The following is a 19,247-nucleotide window of genomic DNA, read 5'->3' on the forward strand; positions in this document are numbered from 1 at the left end:
ATGCTATTTGCTAAAATCAACTCAAATACTCACACTCTAAAGGCATTAGCAAATAACAAAAAGTGCAAACATGTGGTCGGCTCTGTCGTGCATCGTTTACAGCAGTACCGAAACCCAGGATTGAGTCATGAGAGAATTTATGGTTCTCTCTCTGAAGCACAGCTTTCGCCATCTCCCTCCCTATAGAGCGGGGGTCCACAAATCCCAGTCCACAAGGGCTGGTGTCCCTGCAGGTTTTAGAATTCACCCTGGGTCAACACACCTGAATCACATGATTAGTTCATTACCAGGCCTCTGGAGAACTTCAAGACATGTTGTCCTTTATCCATCAGCTGTGATGGATCAAGGACACATCTAAAACCTGCAGGGACACCGGCCTTCGTGAACTGGGATTGGGGACCCCTGCCATAGAGAAACAGTTCCCAAATGTCAGTTGAAAATTAGATTTTGAGGTTGTCTTCTCTTAGTTAGCATTTGTTTTCAGACTAAAAACATATACACATTTTATGGTTCATTTTCTTTATATATTATAAATTTGTAGCTTGTTAAGTCGTACCTTAACAAAACCAAAGAATATATGTAATGTAAAAACATTAGGTACATTAAGTTCCTTATAATTGTTTTTATATTTGGTTTGATCTGTTTCACGGTTTATTTTATGCTTGTAGAATTATAACTACTAGAACAGATTAGAACATTGATCAGACAATTAACCACCAAGCATTCAACAAGTGTGTGTGTGTGTGTGTGTGTGTGTGTGTGTGTGTGTGAGTGTGTGTGCCCTCACAGAAGGAAGGTCACAGCAGGAGGTTTTCTCAAACGCATTATCAATCAGTTTATTTTTTACAAGAAGTGTAGCTCATACAATGGTATAAATGTATTCTTTGCGATACTTTATAAATATGAAACTCTAAAGATTTTGAGTTTGTGCAAATTGTGAAACAAGAATCTAAATATTTGTGTCACAATGATTTCTATAAAAGCATTTTGTTTATGGGGATAATGTGACAAATCTTTTGTGACCCTATTAATGATCAATGGTAATTGAAGAGGAAGCTTGAACCCTGGCTCAGGACATTTTCATGACAAGTGTCAGCGCAGACATGTGCTAACGAGAGAACATGTTTTATCATCATAAAGACTGTGATATGAAGCATTGTTAAAGTGTCACTTCAGTAATGTTGACTCATGTTTTTTAATAATGACTTTAAAACACTAAACACTAATTTCTGTGGTTTATTTTAAGTTTACAGAATATAACATGTGGTAAGACGACGAGTTTTACTTCTCACCGTCCGTGTTATGTGTATCTATTTATCATGTATGCTACTTTGCTCTGTGGACTGTAAAATGTTTCATTGTGTTAATGAAATAAACCAGACTTTCACTGTCTGCATCTTTTACTGCTTTTTCTGCTTTTGTTCACTCCAAGTTTGACAAAACCTACAGATATCCAGAGTTAACTCGCTAACAATGTGGAGCAGTCACAGTGTATTTAGCTGCTTTTTCCCTGAACACAACCAACTGAGAGAAACGCCTGTAGTCCTCACTTTGGTCATTTGAACGTTGAAGGAGATTTGTTCCATAGACACCTAATACTAGTGTTTCCTGCACTTATTCCATCACTACTATGTTCTATTTAAATCCAGATTCCTTTTATAGTTTGCAGTTTCTTTACTAACACATTTGTAGATGAGTTTATTGCTGAACAACACAGCTAGCAGTCTCACACACTCTTTAGGTTTTTCAAGTTTTGTGTGTAATGGTTTAGTCTCTCAAACCTTACCCTTTTCTCCCCAGTATCACAACAGTATGACTCCCAAAGTACGGCTGAGCAAACAACCTATGATTCTAAAGCCAGAACAGAAAGATACAGTTGGAAGATGAATGATTGCGTTTTTATGATGCATAGTAAAACTACCCCCTCTTCTTCTCCTCTGTGTTGTTGTTGGTGTGTGTGTGTGTGTGTGTGTGTGTGTGTGTGTGTGTGTGTGTGTGTGTGTGTCTTAGAAGTCAAATAATACATTAGCCATACTTAAAAAAAAATCATCTGAATTTCATTTAGAACTGAGATTCTAAGTTGTAAGCAGAAATCTTATGCACTGCCAGACGCATGTTTCCCCACTTTCACAATGCTGACGTGCCAAATCCACAACCCCCAACAAATGTTTGTTACACGCGGGTGTGAAGGACAAGCTTTACTTACACAGCCTCACACACAGTAGATTTTTAAAGTTTTTTGGGTACAGTGGTTTAGCCACTGTCAGGGGTTGCTGAGTGGAGGCGAGGAAGTGACCCAAACGCAGGACTCGTGGATAGTTAGGTGAAGGTTGATGTTTATTGCGATGGAGTGAACAAACAGAACAGAGGTAGGAAATGGCTGGCTGGCTGGCTGGCTGGACGACTGAATGAATGAATGAAGGACTGACTGACGGACGGACGGACTGACTGAACAAACGACAACGTAACATCAATGACACGACAAAGAACTGGTGAAACCGAGGAACTTAAATACACAGGTTGAATGATGGCAATGATTGGAAACAGGTGAGTACAGGGCTGAACATAATCTGACTAATGACACAAGCTGACACGGGGAACAAACAGGAAGTGAAACAGGCAGTGGCAAAATAAACTGAACATGAACAAAACTGAAAGCACTGGGTTGATGACCCAGGAACCCTGACAGCCACAGATGCAACATCCACTTTTGATGAAGATCACTCCACCTGTTTATTTCTCAAGAAATTAAGCGTCTTTATTAAACTCTTATTTATACATGTCTACACAATAATAGACACTATGTGCTCTGTGACATTATAGTCTTCTACTTCTGCTTCCATTGGTTTGCATTTTAAACTCCCAACCTTTCAGTTTGTTATGAACAAGTTATATTTCTAACATTTTGTGATATAAAAGTGAACCATGCGACTTTTTTTATTTTCTGTTTGATGGAAGGATTTAAGACACAAGTTATTTAAACAATTCTAAATGACAGTGTGATGGCCATAGTACTTTATGTGGACCAAATGTGTTAAGGATAATGTTTATCAATGTAAAATTGCAAAGAACTTGTGGATAGAATATAACATTGTGTAAACAGTTACCTCAGAAGCTGTGCTGTCAGCCCTATGTATGTAAGGTAAAACTTTCCACAGTACTTCCACTTAACTAACTAAACACATAAAGTCACCCTTACCAATAATCCACTGCTCCTTGAAAAAGTAGCACAAACAGACAACTGACTCAGCAATGATAAGTAGAGCTACCCGAGGCCGATACTCAAGCAGAAGAAAATTAAAAGTTGTTGTTTTTGTGGCTCGAAAAATTAAAGAAAGTCTGTTTAATAATTCAACAAGACCCGCACCTTCAACACATGTACATTCAAATTTTGGAACAGGCTCAACATTGCTCTCAGTTGGTTGTGTTCAGGGAAAAAGCAGCTAAATACACTGTGACTGCTCCACATTTGTTAGCGAGTTAACTCTGGATACCTGTAGGTTTTGTCAAACTTGGAGTGAACAAAAGCAGAAAAAACAGTAAAAGATGCAGACAGTGAAAGTCTGGTTTATTTCATTAACACAATGAAACATTTTACAGTCCACAGAGCAAAGTAGCATACATGATAAATAGATACACATAACACGGACGGTGAGAAGTAAAACTCGTCGTCTTACCACATGTTATATTCTGTAAACTTAAAATAAACCACAGAAATTAGTGTTTAGTGTTTTAAAGTCATTATTAAAAAACATGAGTCAACATTACTGAAGTGATACTTTAACAATGCTTCATATCACAGTCTTTATGATGATAAAACATGTTCTCTCGTTAGCACATGTCTGCGCTGACACTTGTCATGAAAATGTCCTGAGCCAGGGTTCAAGCTTCCTCTTCAATTACCATTGATCATTAATAGGGTCACAAAAGATTTGTCACATTATCCCCATAAACAAAATGCTTTTATAGAAATCATTGTGACACAAATATTTCGATTCTTGATTCACAATTTGCACGAACTCAAAATCTTTAGAGGTTCATATTTATAAAGTATCGCAAAGAATACATTTATACCATTGTATGAGCTACACTTCTTGTAAAAAAACTGATTGAAAATGCGTTTGAAAAAGCTCCTGTCGTGACCTTCCTTCTGTGAGGGCACACACACTCACACACACACACACTCACACACACACACACACACACACAGAGGGAGATCATTAATACAAAGGATTGGAGCTGTTTTTGGATTTTCACTTGTTGTTGGCTTTAATATGAACAGTCACATAAAATTCATTCCAATTTTTTGCCTTTGCTTCAATTAAGATGTTTCTTTAAATCTACAACAGCTTCCTTTTCAAAAAGTTTACTGACTTAGTAAGGAAGTAGCTAGGGAACTCAGTAAGTATGAGCAACAATAGCTTAGGGACAGTTTCTACAATAAAGAGAAATTCATCATCATTTGCAGTTAATCAAAAAAAGTGCCATTAAAAACAATTCAGCAGATCCTCAAAGCATGGATACAGACTGTTTTCAGCTGTAGAGGAAGAGGTACGCTTCATGTACCTCTTCCTCTACAGGAAGAGGTACATGAAAGTCGCCTTGAGGCGACTTTTGTTGTGATTTGGCGCTATATAAATAAAATTGAATTGAATTGAATTGAATGTACTTATCAAGATACAGTTTAGAGGCTTGCATTAGAGTGCTTTGGTGCTTGGGCCTCTTTTATTTAGCACGGTTATACCATTGTGAATTTAGCTATATAAATATGCTCAAGAGTCTATCGTATGTTTGTCATGCAATTAAAAATTCAAAAATTACAATTTTAAAATCAGTAACTTTGCAAATTTAGCGGAAATGTTTTTGGATAACATATGTGTCACATTTTAAACAGGGTTTGAATAATCAGTGCTAACACAGAGACATTTATGCGCTGGGTATAACAGACATGCTTACTGTGTGAAAGGCCCTTGGATTTCTTGGAGCAGAGAAACACGCTGTATTGTTGCTTTTCTCGACTGTATAAGCAGCGCCCGACTGGCAGAAACGCTCTGTGCGGGTAGCAAAGTCGGCTCCAACGCACATCCAGGAATCCGTGTGAAAGAAAGGTGTCGCTGCAGCTAGGCTCTCAGGATAGTCAGGCTTTTATTTATATTTGCATTCTGGTGTGTTAAAACTTGCAGCCTCTGTGTCCCGCTTGGATCCTCATTACGAAAATTCAGATATTTAAATAAAATGGTGAATTGGCTAGTGATGAGGAGCCACTTAGATCCGTAAAATGAGGTTTGATTAAATTAAACTCTTATGAACAGCTATGAATTCTACCTCTCTGCTGATGTGTTCCAAACAAATGATGTTTTCTACATGTCCAAACTGTGTGCTAACTACCTCGCACCACTGTGTCTGGGATCCGAAAAAAGTATAAGTTAAAACGCTATACCTTGCGGCAGTTGTGAAGTGCTGAGGAAAATACTGTGTGTCTGATGGGGTGTTTTTATATAGGTGGACTTGGTTTCAGTTGGCCTCTGACATGATAAGAAAAGATAAAGGAAACTGTTTGTAATGGAACTACAGTTGAGATGTGTGCTGGGATGCTCTTGATAAGGGAGCCTCTTTTATTGTTTTATGACTTGTTTTGCTGACTGTTGGGGGCCTAACTGTAACCCCCTCTGTCTAACTGTTGCAAAGTTAAGAATCTGTAGTTTTTAGAAGTAACACAAGAAAGTTTATTTCTAAAGGAATACCTGTTGTGTGTGGTGCTCTATTTAAAACTATTAGCCTCTGTGTCTTTTTGGAGCGCTAAAGAAAAAAGTAGTTAAATCATCTATGTGTAATCAACAAGTCTTACTGTTGCAGTGTGTTTGTGCCTAGTAGATAATTATAGGGCTGGTTGCATTAAAGGAACATTGGGGGTTGATACAGTGCTAGTGTGGCTAGGTGTGAATATGCGCTTTTAGAAGTATCACAGTGTATTTCTAAAGGGATACATGTTGTTTGTGGTACTCTGTTTAAAACTACTATTAGAAAAGTGAAATCTTCCTAAACTAGTTAAATTAAATGCCCTGTGGGAATACAAGGTTTTTAGAATTATCACTGTTTATTTCTAAAGGGATACCTGTTATTTGTGGCACTCTGTTTGAAACTATTAACCTCTGTGTGTTTCAGAGCACTAAAGAAAAAGCAAAATGCTCCTAACTAGTTAAAATACCCCTAAACTAGTTAAATTAAATCATCTATGTCTAAATAACAGAGCTCTGAGACCTATACAATCCTTTAAAAAGAGTTTAATTAAAACACATAATGGTTTCATTAAAGAAAACACTATTAAACACTCATATGACCCCTGAACTGAAGTGGGGGGGGGGGGGGGGGGGGGGGGGGGGGGGGGGGGGGGCAAAAAAAGTATAGGTATATTAGGGAAAGGGGAAGTGGTGAGGGGAAAAGGGGAAGTGGATGTGTGTGTGGGGGTGGGGGTGGGGGGGGGGCAAAAAAAAGTGCAGGTATATTACTAGTCATGGCCATCATCCAGTGCTTTGTCAGTCCAACCATTTGATATTGAGCACATCTCAGTGTTCTTTCTCTGCCTCACTTTATCTCTGTAGTAAAAGTTACTTTATTACAATTGTCACATTTATTCAACATAATTTCACTTCAGTTTGCATAATATTAGACTGATTTCTTATCATCTTCTTATCATCTTGATTAGAAATACATTGCTCTTTGTACTTCACATACAGTTTTCAATTCTGATTACTTCATTGTAACTTAGAATTTGCTTTCTCTCCTTATATCAGTAAATAAATAAATAAATAAATAAATAAATAAATATAAAATACTGAAGTTCACAACTTCAGTATTTATCAATCACAATACACCCAAAAATTACTTCTTCTGATTGCCCATGCATAATAAAATCAATTTGTTTTTAAATGATTACCTCTTGATCATATTTTGATTAGATTCATGATTTGATTAAAGCAAAAATAACTATCAGCAAAAGCACATGCATAAATCTCTGTCACTGCACTCTTTGTTACATTACACCCACGAAAGTTGGATTTTAATTCACTTCTGTCTGTCTTCTTGACACCATAAATATTCCACAAAAACCTACTGGTCAGAGGATATGCTTCTCTTTATGGTATTTTAAGATTTTAGTACATAAGCAGAATTTTCACCTTTGTTAGCCACCAAGCTATAATTAAAGTCTCCAGATTTAGTCACAACCTAAAATATTTACAAAATAATATATAATATTGCAACATAATTACAAAAAGGAACAACAGTCCTCCAAGCCTAAGCATTTAGATTTACCTAACTGGATTAGATGAGTTTTCAGAAAAGGAAGACGAGCTATTCTACTAGCACACTTGTCAAATAATCCAACATAAAATAAGCCTATATATACGTTTAACAAGCTAGCCCCTTGCTTATAAAATAATTCAAACTTTGATTTTCGATCTAGCCAGTACGAAGTGTGTCATAATGTTTTGGTGCCCACACTAGGCGGGTGACAAGTATATCCTGCTTGTCCCAAATGCTCTGGTCCCAGCAGTACTCTGGAGACAGCAGCCTGCTTGGTTTATGAAACCAAAAGTACTTGTTTAGATGGCTCTCATCGTGCCACAGAGCCTCCACATCATTTATTTTATCCTCCATGATAGCCAGATAACAGGCATCTACCAAATGCTTTACATTTTGCCACGTTCCTCCAAAGATAGCAGCATGGTAGTAGAAATCTCCAGTTTCCATGAAGGCTTTAGATTTGGGGTTTCTGTCGTAGGTAAACCAGGCTTTTGGTAATTTATAAAAGTGGGCATGGAGCAAAGCCACAGAATCACCCAGTGCCTCAGACCCAAATCTCCCCTTAAACTCCTGATCCACATCAAAACAGAAGACATAATGAAATCTGTGACGGATCTCTGACTCTATAGCTTCTGATATTGTCCTCATTCGCATCATAGAAATGTCTTGCCACCTGGTGTGCTTTCCCACCTGGATAACCTTTATGTTTCTGTGAGAAGCAAGTGTGATGTTTGGTACTTTGTCTGGTAAGTCTGTAAACACATAATACGTCACTGGTAATCCCAACATAAAATGTTGTTCTGCTGAGATGAGGAAAGTCTTGAGGTAGGCATCCAGGTACCTTAATGAGAGACAGAGAAAAACAAATGATTTTTTTATTTGTAAATTATTGCAAAACAATACAAAACCCATCCTGTGTGTATATTTCTTCACTATCTTTGATGCACCAAAAGTCATTATTTCAATCTGAGCCAAGGTTCAATCGTCCACACCCAACAAACAGCAAGGCAAGCTGGTGTTTATTGGTTATGGGTCATAAAGGCCAACTACTCCAGATACTAATTACCAATTACATTTTTAAAAGCTAAAAAAAATAAAATAAAAAGCAACAAAGGAGGCAAATTTGCAGAAGATCTTAGTCATATGTGTGATTTCTCTATTTCCAGAACAAAGACTTAAATGAAGGGTGCATGCCTGGAGGTGTCTTTGTGTCTAACTGTGCAACACATGCAAGAAAGCAAGAAAAGACCTAGACATGACTATAATGCAGCACGGTGGCACGGTGGTTAGCACTGTTGCCGCACAGCAAGAAGGTCCTGAATTCAATTCCACCATCAGGCCGGGGTCTTTCTGTGTGGAGTTTGCATGTTCTCCCCGTGTTTGCGTGGGTTCCCTCCGGGTACTCCGGCTTCCTCCCACCGTCCAAAGACATGCAGCTTGTGGGGATAGGTTAATTGGATAATCCAAATTGCCACTCGGTGTGAATGTGCGAGTGAATGTGTGTATGAATGGTTGTCTGTCCTTGTGTGTTAGCCCTGCGACAAACTGGCGACCTGTCCAGGGTGTACCCCGCCTCTTGCCCTATGACAGCTGGGATTGGCTCCAGCACCCCCCGCGACCCTGAAAAGGATAAGCGGTAGCGAATGGATGGATGGATGGAATAATAACCGTAGATGTATGTGCACAAATTTATTCAGGCTTAGATGTCTGGATTTCAAAACAGTTTGGTCAAATTTCTTTGTATTTGTGCATGAATTGGAGCACATATTTGTGACTCCTCAAAAGTTACACGGAAATCCATGTACACATTTGTAAACATTTTTTTGTGCTTGTGGATCTTATCGTATGCATTTGCAACCCTTTTGCAGGGGTATAAGGCATATTTTCCCCCATAAACTAAAACTAGAGTTACCACCTCATGATTACTTATGTGGGCTAGTGAATTTACAGTTTAAATTCGCCATGTTGAACTGATTCAGGCATAGGTATGCCTACATTTCTTATTCATTCTATTAAATTCTATTAACTAGAAGGCACCACTGTATAATAGCCAAGGAATACAGTTTTTATGGAGGAACCGACCGTCCCACAGCAAACACAGTAAGGGCCACTGATGACTTTTCTCCTATGTGCTTTTGATCAAAAAGATTTGGTTCAAACATTCCCTCCCAGATGATAGGAGCATTCCAAGATGTTGATGTCTGAACTGCTGGTCTGGCCCTGGATTAAAAGAACAAAACAAATTAAAACACAATCTATATATTCTGGTTTAAATTAATTCAGGAACATGTCCCTTGTGCTAATGAATATGAGGAACTAAAAACAACTTGAATTTACAGTTCACCAGAGATGTTAATTCATTTGTAACAGTATTGTACAGCTGTTATCAGTGTTTTGACTGTTTTTAATCATGAAACTCTCTAAAGACTGTTCTTCCAGTGTTTCTTTTTGCTTTTTTTTCCTTTATTGAGAGTGAAAAAATCTTACTTATGAACACTCCCAAGCAGGTTATTTTATTCTATAGTTTGTGTTTTATTATGTAAATGCTTCTTTAATCATGTCGCTCTGGTTTTTCTTTCTTCTTTTTTTAACACACTTTCAAATTTGGTTACTGTCTGCTTGTCACAAGTGCTATTGTAACATTAACCTCCAAAAATATTTTATTTTAACTGTACTTTGATGCAGAAGTTTCCTAAATTGTGTGCACAAGCTGTATGTGTTTATTCTACTAAAAACAACATCTTAAAAATCAAATACAAGTATGGGACATTATAATTACCAGACAATGGTGTCCAAATTTTGAATATCTCTTACCCAAAGTTAAGTGTGTCATCCAAATTAATGCGGTGGCTTGGTTCTCGTTCAGTATGCAATTTTATCATTAGGATAGTGTTCCTTAAATATCTGATACCGGAAAAATAAGCACCACAAGACATAACAACAAAATTAATTGTTTGAAAAGGTTGCTACATCATATAGATATTACGTATCAATATGCTTTTGAAAATAGTGCCTTAATACATACCTTGTATATAAGGAAGTAGAACCGAGGAGGACCAACAGCAGACAGCAGAGGATTCCGTCATTTTTACTTAGAGAAATTAATTAAAAAAATATATATATATTAGAAATAATTCTAAATAAATCAAATAAAGTTTGGGCCTCACTTCATTGTTTTTCCTTTGACAGGTATACCAATATTTAGCATCAATTAGCAGATAAACTAGTGGGCTAGTAGGTAGTAATAACGTCTGTCTCCAAAACACTGACATGGTGGCAGCCAAAATGTTGTCCAGAAAGTCTAAAATCAATTGGGGACATTATGGTTATTTTTATGTTTTTTTTATACCTACAGATAAAACAACAAGGTAAGGAAAACAATAAGTTAGAAAGATTTCTAGAAATGCTCTCTCCTTCACTTGATACAAGTTTGTATAAAATAGAATCAGGCAAAGTGAAATCAATCCTCTTCTGATTACAATGGAAGAGTCTCGTTTGTTGTCAACTCACAATTCAAAATCCAGTTTCTGTAAACTGGACACACACACACACACACTCCTACCACCAGCACCACCATCTTGGCCCACGCTCCTACCTCATTGTTAGGGAAAACAACCCTGTCATTTTCCACTTAAGCAGCGTTCTGATGCAGGAGAAAGGGAGGGCTGGTTGACAGAATTAGACCTTATTGAAAAGAAAAAAAATAGTCAGACCAACCTTGGGATAAATAAAGTAAAGTAATAAAGTCTATCTTAATTAAGGCAGATGGACATTGGTGGGAAGTAGCTTTAGAACTGAGTGACAGTATAGTGTAGCATACAGAAGGTGAAATGAGTATTGAACACATCACCAATTTTCTAACTAAAAGTATTTCTAAAGGTGCTACTGGCATGTTGGTAGCAACCCATCGAATCAACACATTCAAATAAATCAACCCATAGCTGTCCATAAAAATTGCGTAATAATGAGAACTGAAAGACCAGTCAAGTATCGAATATGTTTACAGAAATGTTTTTAATATCCATCCATCCATTCGCTTCCGCTTATCCTTTTCAGGGTCGCGGGGGGCGCTGGAGCCTATCCCAGCTGTCATAGGGCGAGAGGCGGGGTACACCCTGGACAGGTCGCCAGTCTGTCGCAGGGCCAACACACAGGGACAGACAACCATTCGCACTCACATTCACTCGCACATTCACACCTAATGGCAATTTGGATTTTTCAATTAACCTATCCCCACAAGCTGCATGTCTTTGGACGGTGGGAGGAAGCCGGAGTACCCGGAGAGAACCCACGCAAACACGGGGAGAACATGCAAACTCCACACAGAAAGACCCCGGCCTGATGTTGGAATTGAACTCAGGACCTTCTTGCTGTGCGGCAACAGTGCTAACCACCGTGCCACCGTGCTGCCTGTTTTTAATATTTCATACAAAATCCTTTGCTGGTGATGACAGCTTCAACACACCTCTTGTATGGAGAAACTAGTCACATGCATCAAGTGTGATTTTAGCTGATTCTTCTACACAAACAGTTTTCAAATCCTGAAGGTTCAGTTGGCCCCTTCTATGAACTTTCCATAGATTTGATAATGACTGTGGGTTCTCAAGAAATTTCATCGACATGCTCAAAAAAAAAAAGTTTTTCCAATTAATAAAAAGAAAAAAGACAGGGAGCACAAAATGGAGTGTCTTAAACTGGTACAACCTGTATGGGGAACATACATATGTATATATTTTTTTACATTATCTCTGGTGCCATTGTGTAACTCAGTTGAATGCATAAGTCCAGTAAAACCAGTTTTATTTGTACCTCTTGAGAGACAGCAACCATTTACCATTAGATTCCTGGCCACAAACCTGTGTTAGTGTTAATGATGAAAATAACAAAAAATTTGTACTGTAGTCTAAATCTTCCATGCTTAAAATTTAAACAAAATTCATACATGGTTGCCAGTTGAACCACACTCAGTATTTATAATGCATAAAATGTGAAAATTCACCAAAGGATTGTGAAGGATTACTATTTAAATTGGACTTATCTCCAGAGGGCCCCAAACTACAAAAACTACAGTATCACAAGTGTTGTTTCCACTACAAGAAGAACAGGATGAAATACCTACTAACTGCTGTGAACTAAATAATAATACAAGAAAAGAAAAATGAGGTAATCTATCTTTTAAAATGGAGCATTTTATTCTTTTTCTACTTAACCGATTCAAGGTGAGCATATTATTAGAATTAAAATGTATATAATTTAATACTATTAATTCATTTTACGTTTTCTACATTTTTTCCACAGATAAAATTTGTTACTATATAAGTCACAGAGTAGGTGAGTGACAACTCTTTTATGTAGAAATCTAATGAGGAGTCAGGAGTACATTTTATTTTTTAATTTTATTTACATTATTATTATTATTATTTTTGGCAGAGTTAATTTGTACGTGTTCACTTGTAGGAAAGTAAAGTAAAAAGTAAACTTACCTGGATTGACAGATATATCCAACACCTCGATTTAACTGTATAAAAACTCCTTGCAGCTCACAGCCTGACACACACCAACACAACAGCATAGATAGCACAGACGTAAAGGCGACGAGGAGTGATTGCAGGTGCATCTGCCTCCCCTGCAGCGGTGCTGCAGACCACGCCCCGCCACACACATTAACCAGGTAAAATACATATTTAGGCAGAATTTTGCAAATATCTATTTTTCATCATGTCTGTTCATTTTAATTCTAATAATATACTCACCTTGAATCGGTTAAGTAGAAAAAGAATAAAATGCTCCATTTTAAAAGATAGATTACCTCATTTTTCTTTGCAGGAAAATTGCCAACAAAAACACAATGGCATACATACTAAAAAATAGGTCGTACCTTCTCTTTGTTTTATGGTAACCTAACCCCCCCCCCCCCCCCCCCCCACACACACACACACACACACACACACACACACACACACACACAATCCTGTGCTGCTTACAGGCAACAGACTTATGAGGGGAGTATTTTACTGAACAAGAGGTCATTGTTAACAGAAAATAAAACTGGTTTGACTGGACTCCTCTTTTCCTTTGTTGTGCTCACGGGCAACAGATTTGGGGAGAGTATTTTTCTGAACAAATAAAAGCTGTTGACACACCCTGTTTTGTTTCTGTAGGGAAAGGTCGTTACGCTCAGTTTGACAATCACAACTAGGCTTACAGCATATAGCATACAGCCCCTGCTGAGACAACAAGGCCAGAGGTGACTTAGCAAAAAGAGAGAAGCAGTGTCCCAAAGACCTTAAACTTGTTTACTTAAAAATATGACCCTGTGGATGTCTGCTGTGCTGAAACTACAGTGCATTTGATGGCTGTTACTGAGTGTTTTTCCTTAAGGATTGTTTTGAGGCGACTGTGTGGGAGGTGATCTGTGACGACCACGGAGAGGACATCGACAGCCTTACTACATGCATTACTGACTATATTAATTTCTGTGTGGATAACACCGTACCTACCAGGACTGTACGGTGTTTTTCCAACAACAAACCTTGGATTACCCCAGAAATTAAAGCTGTCCTCAAGCAGAAGAGGAGGGCCTTTAAATCCAAAGACAAAGAGGAGTTGAAAAGGGTGCAGAGTGAGTTGAGGGGACTGATAAGGAATGGAAAGGATAGCTACAGGCAAAAGATGGAGAACCAGCTTCAGCAAAACAACACTGGTGAAGTCTGGAGTGGTCTCAGAACCATCTCAGGCCACAAACATCAGAACGGAGAGGGATGTGAGGTGGGCAAATGCACTGAATAATTTTTTCAACAGATTTGATTCAGCCATGAGGCAGTCTCCAACATCGGCTGCAGACTCACCCACCCCCACTGCTGCTGTTCCACCTCTGACACCTCAGACACTTCACACCTCCTCTATTCACCCTGTTCACTCCTCCCCACCCCCAACAACAGCATCCAATACACACTCAACACAAGGCTCCAGCCTGTCTCTCTCAACCACCCAGGTTAGGAGGGAACTGAGGAGGATTAATGGCAAGAAGGCAGCGGGCCCAGATGGCATCAGCTCGAGGGTCGTCAGGTCCTGCGCGGACCAACTGTGTGGTGTGATGGAGCACCTCTTCAACCTGAGCCTGAGGCTGGGAAGAGTCCCACAGCTCTGGAAAACCTCCTGTGTTGTACCAGTGCCAAAGACTTCATGCCCCAAGGACCTCAACAGCTACAGGCTGGTGGCTCTGACATCCCACCTGATGAAGACCCTGGAGCGGTTGGTCCTGGCTCAGCTTCGGCGCCTGGTGAGCTCATCACTGGACCCACTTCAGTTTGCCTACCAGCCTGGCATTGGAGCGGATGATGCCGTCATTCACCTCCTACATCGTTCCCTCGCTCACCTGGAGACTGCTGGAAGCACTGTGAGAATCATGTTCTTTCATTTCTCCAGTGCCTTCAACACTATTCTTCCCTCGGTTCTGAAGGACAAGCTGGAGAACTCTGGAGTGGACCATCACCTCACTACCTGGATCCTGGACTAACTCACTGACCGACCACAGTATGTGGCCGTCTGATGTGATCTCCCATCAGTCTTTCAAAACACTTCATCACAATTGAAGTCAGTGCTAGTTGGCGGTAATCATTGTGGCAAGCGGGCTGTTGTTTATTTGGGACAGGGACAATGATGGACTCTTTGAAGCATGTGGGAATCACTGCTTGGGCCAGGGAGAGGTTGAAGATCTCCGTGAACACCAGTGCTAGCTGGTCAGCGCAGGGTCTCAGGACTCGACCAGGGATTGCATCTAGTCCTGCTGCCCTCATGGTGTTCACTCTCCTGAAAGCTTTCCTCACAGCATGCTCTGTGATGATGAAGGCATCGTTTTCACTGGTGCACTCCGTGCACGTGCAGACTTTTGTTGTTTTAATTGCTGCAGCGTCGAAGCGAGCATAAAACGTGTTCAGCTCAACAGCCAGTGAAGCGTCGGCATTCTTCATTGAAGAAGCTGGTTGTTTGTAGTCCGTTATTGTCTGCAGTCCCTTCCACAGGCTCCTAGAGTTGCACTGTTGTAGCTGTGACTCTAGTTTTTCCCTGTAGCTCTGATTTGCCTTTCTGACCGCGCTGCACACATTCTAAGACGCAGCCGTGTATAGGTCCATGTATGTAATCTAAAGGTTACAAGATGTTTGCTTACAAAAAAGAGAAAAAAGAAAAGACAAGAAGCAAAAATAATAAATCCAAAGTAGTAAAGTATAGCCCAGAGAAGCAGTAGCGGCCTCAACATGAAGGTATCAGCCGCCCACTCAGACCCACAATTCCTGTAATGCATCATACAATCAGCATCAACAGCAAAACACAATAATAGCAGTGTTACGTCCCCACATGAAAGCTAGCGAAGAGGGTGGGGGACAGTAACAGTTGGATCCGGGTTGAAATGAAAAGAACGCCAGGCAGAGGTAGTTAACACAAAATATATCTTTATTGTAATCAATTAACTCAATATTCATACAAACAGTAACAACAAAAAGAGACAGCAACGCTGCTTTAATGATAAATCAGACAGGCCAACCCAAAGAGATGGTGACCACTTCAACAAAGAAAACAACTATAAGGCTTCAACAGAAAAAGACAGCAATGCTGCTCTTAGCAATAACCAGGCAGGCCAAACAAAATAATGGAGGCCGCCGTCACTTAAGCAAAACCACTGCTCAGTTAAGAGCTACTCACAAAGAGCCACGCACGGTGGGGCTGGTCACACACACAGCAGGCCTTTTCCCCACCTAGACCAGACTCACACACTGACCAGCACAGAGGAAATCCACCAGAAGCCTCTCCCACATCCACACTGCTCTTCTCCAGCTTATATCACCTCTGAGGGTAATTGGTGGTAAACGAGGCCAGATGAGCAGCAGGTGTGTCCTAAAAGAGAAGGCAGGGGCAGAGAGAGGAGGAGGCGGAGAAAAGACACCACACCCACACAAGGGCAGTTTCAGGAGGCCCAGCTAGGGCCGTAACACCCCCTCCCATAAACACAAACCAGTGGTTTGTCACAGAATGTCCTACACAAATCTTAAATCTATCACCTACCATGCACCATAATAACGGTTAGGCATACCCTGCCAAATCTGCCAAGACCTTTTTGATGGGTTGAAAACACTGAATGGAGTTGGCTCAAGTCCCTCAACCTAGCCAGATGTTTTTTGAGCCATCACATATGGAGAACCCGTCAGGCAGCTAGAAGGCCTTATAGCAACACTTCTCTGACGCTTCTTCGCTATGTCATGGCGAAAGGCATGCTGGTTAGCCCGAGGTGCAGGTTTGAATGTTTGTGTCGTACACAATGTGTCACACTGCAGGTCATGTGGACGATGATCAACAGGTGGCAGCTCAAAATTCACCTCTGACATTCACCAAATGACACCACTGAGCAATTATGCTCCAATTGTTGCCTAGGACTGGCAACCTTGTCTGTTTGTGAACCACAGTTCACTCTTTTGAAAGCAGATCAATTTTGCTTTGAATTGGCTTTTGAACAGTGAGCAATCAGGTGGCCAGGTTTGTGGCAGAAAAAACAGCCTTTTTTTGGCTCTTGCCACCATGCCTGTATTAGCATTCTTAGCTGGCACAATCCTAGCCCTCGAGACCGACTGTCAATAGAAAATTGTACTGAGTAGTCAGTATAAGCTTTTAGTGATATAAGTTTATTGATGACAGAATACTGCATGATGACCTTTTCCTTGTTTAGAACTGATTGTTCTTTATGAAACGTGTTCTGATATTTGTATCTGAATCTTTGTACAGCGATAGTAAGAAATTGAACAAGCAGTTCTGACCTTGCACACACGCACACACACACACACAATCACATACACACATGCTCATGTCACTGAACGAATGTATTCATTTCTCTTGTATAAATAAAGAACAGTAGACAGTGACAGAGCACAAGTCCGTGAGTGTCTCTTACGTGTAGGAGAGCTCTGTCACTTGTCCTCGCGAGTAAAGACAACTGCAGTGTTTGTGTTTTCTAACTCAAGTGTCTCAGCTGAAGAATTGCGGGGTGATTTTAAGAAATCCCCTGTCACCGACCGTTTCCGTTTGTAGGCCTTACAATTTGCTATTAAATGGCCAGATTTAAAACAGTAAAAACATTTCCGGTCTGACCTGGGACAAGGCACAGGCACCTCCCCCCTTGTGCCTTGCACACCACTAGCACCGCTAGCCTTCGCTAGTGTGTCGCGTCGCTCTTGCTTAACGATACTGGCTTTATGGACGAGTGCAAACTCGTCAGCCAGTGTCGGGGGCTGCTGCAAAGTGGAGACTTTCTGTTCATTCAGATACACTGCCATCCACTCGGAGATGCAGTTTTTAAATTCCTCAATGAGAATTAACTCCCATACCGAAACTAGGTCTGCAGCTTTACAGGCCATACACCATCGGTCAAAGAGGGCACTCTTTCCCTCGCGAAATCCAGGAAGGATTGACTCTGCATCTTTTTCAACCCCCGAAACCGCTGCCTATAAGCCTCGGGGACCAGTCCGTAGGCTAACAGGATGGCACTTTTCAGTTTGTCGTAATCCAAACTGCACTCAGCGGACAACGAGGAACAAACTTCCTGTGCCTTGCCCACCAGCTTGCACTGCAGCAGGATGGTCCACGCATCCTGCGGCCAACGCAAGGCTGTCGCTATTCGCTCAAATGATTCAAAATAAATCTCCACCTCAGTGTCACGAAATACAGGGACCAAACGACTATTCATTCCTACATTAAACTGTAACTGTCTGTGACAGCGAGGCCACCACAGGAGGGGAGGAGGCCTGCTGGAGTTCCAGCTGTCGCAGCTTGACCTTAGTCTCCACCTCCACCTTCTTCAGCTCAACCTCCCTAGCCCTAGCCAGTTCCCCGTCCAAACGCCTAAGCTCTAACTCCCTTCTCGGCTGGAACTCTCTCTCACGCTCCTCCTTTTCCAGCTGGAGACGAGCCAGACGGACTTTGAGCCTAGCATCCTGCTTAGAACCCTCTGATGACTGGGTGGAGAGTGGATCAAAACGGGGCAGCGTCATTGGCCCGACCTCGGGCAGCCCCTGGCCCACAGGTGTAGACACTGGCGGTTCTACGACCTGGCTTGGAACATGAGGCGCTGCACTTGGTCCAGCCGGACCGGGTGTGCTCGGGGGTTCATGCATTACAACCACCCCCTTCTACAACAACCCAGACACCAGAGCGGCCTTCAGCTCCACTTTGCGTAGACCAGCGGAGACACTGATCCTGTAACATGTTGCCACCTCATGCAGATCCCTCTTCCTACAAACATCCAGCAGGGCAAGTGACGGCTTTGCCGTAAACCCAGCAATATCAAAAGTGGCCATGAAACGCAAAACAGACGAACTAAAATGTGTTGTGTCAAGTCAACCATTAACTAAAATTCTACCCACACTCCCCCCAGTCCTGCCTACTCAGAATTTAGCCTGACCTAGCTTCTGGAGCGTACCAGGCTCGAGGCCACTTTAAAGGCAAATCATCAAGTGCCAAAGGCACCGAAAAGCCTACACCCAACAGAGAATTAATCCCCACCTGGGTTTGCTCCAAAAATAACAAAGGCAAAACAAAAAATGAGTGTCCGAAGGAAGACAGCTAGACACTCCCCTGTGCTAGCCGGGGAGAGAAACAGCTAGTCAAATGACCCTCACACAACACACAAACACCTGTTTACACTCGTAATCAACTCAATTCCTTTCATTCCGATCCCGGACGAGCCCCCACTTTGTTACGTCCCCACATGAAAGCTAGGCGAAGAGAGTGGGGGACAGTAACAGTTGGATCCGGGTTGAAATGAAAAGAACGCCAGGCAGAGGTAGTTAACACAAAATATATCTTTATTATAATCAATTAACTCAATATTCATACAAACAGTAACAACAAAAAGAGACAGCAACGCTGCTTTAATGATAAATCAGACAGGCCAA

General features: G+C 40.8%; 2 protein-coding genes and 1 long non-coding RNA gene across 3 annotated transcripts in view; 1 reads left to right on the forward strand and 2 right to left on the reverse strand.

Annotated features, from left to right (window-relative positions):
- Positions 1 to 19,247, forward strand: part of LOC146525257 (protein kinase C-binding protein NELL1-like) — a 788,406-nt gene that overhangs the window by 570,318 nt on the left and 198,841 nt on the right. The window lies entirely within an intron of this gene.
- Positions 2,959 to 6,366, reverse strand: LOC146525266 (uncharacterized). Its single transcript, XR_014874074.1, has 2 exons — positions 4,670 to 6,366; positions 2,959 to 4,566 (listed from the first exon to the last, which is right to left on the reverse strand). It is a non-coding gene; the product is annotated as an uncharacterized LOC146525266 (long non-coding RNA).
- On the reverse strand, positions 6,467 to 12,509 carry LOC146525267 (N-acetyllactosaminide alpha-1,3-galactosyltransferase-like). The gene is made up of 5 exons (XM_085159373.1): positions 10,901 to 12,509; positions 10,331 to 10,396; positions 10,120 to 10,209; positions 9,388 to 9,525; positions 6,467 to 8,146 (listed from the first exon to the last, which is right to left on the reverse strand). Exons 1-5 carry the CDS (start codon positions 10,927 to 10,929, stop codon positions 7,462 to 7,464), a joined length of 1,008 nt encoding a protein of 335 aa, XP_085015499.1. The 5' UTR covers positions 10,930 to 12,509; the 3' UTR covers positions 6,467 to 7,461.

This window comes from Neolamprologus multifasciatus, chromosome 1 (assembly GCF_963576455.1).
Source record: "Neolamprologus multifasciatus chromosome 1, fNeoMul1.2, whole genome shotgun sequence".
Taxonomy (NCBI): Eukaryota; Metazoa; Chordata; class Actinopteri; order Cichliformes; family Cichlidae; genus Neolamprologus; species Neolamprologus multifasciatus.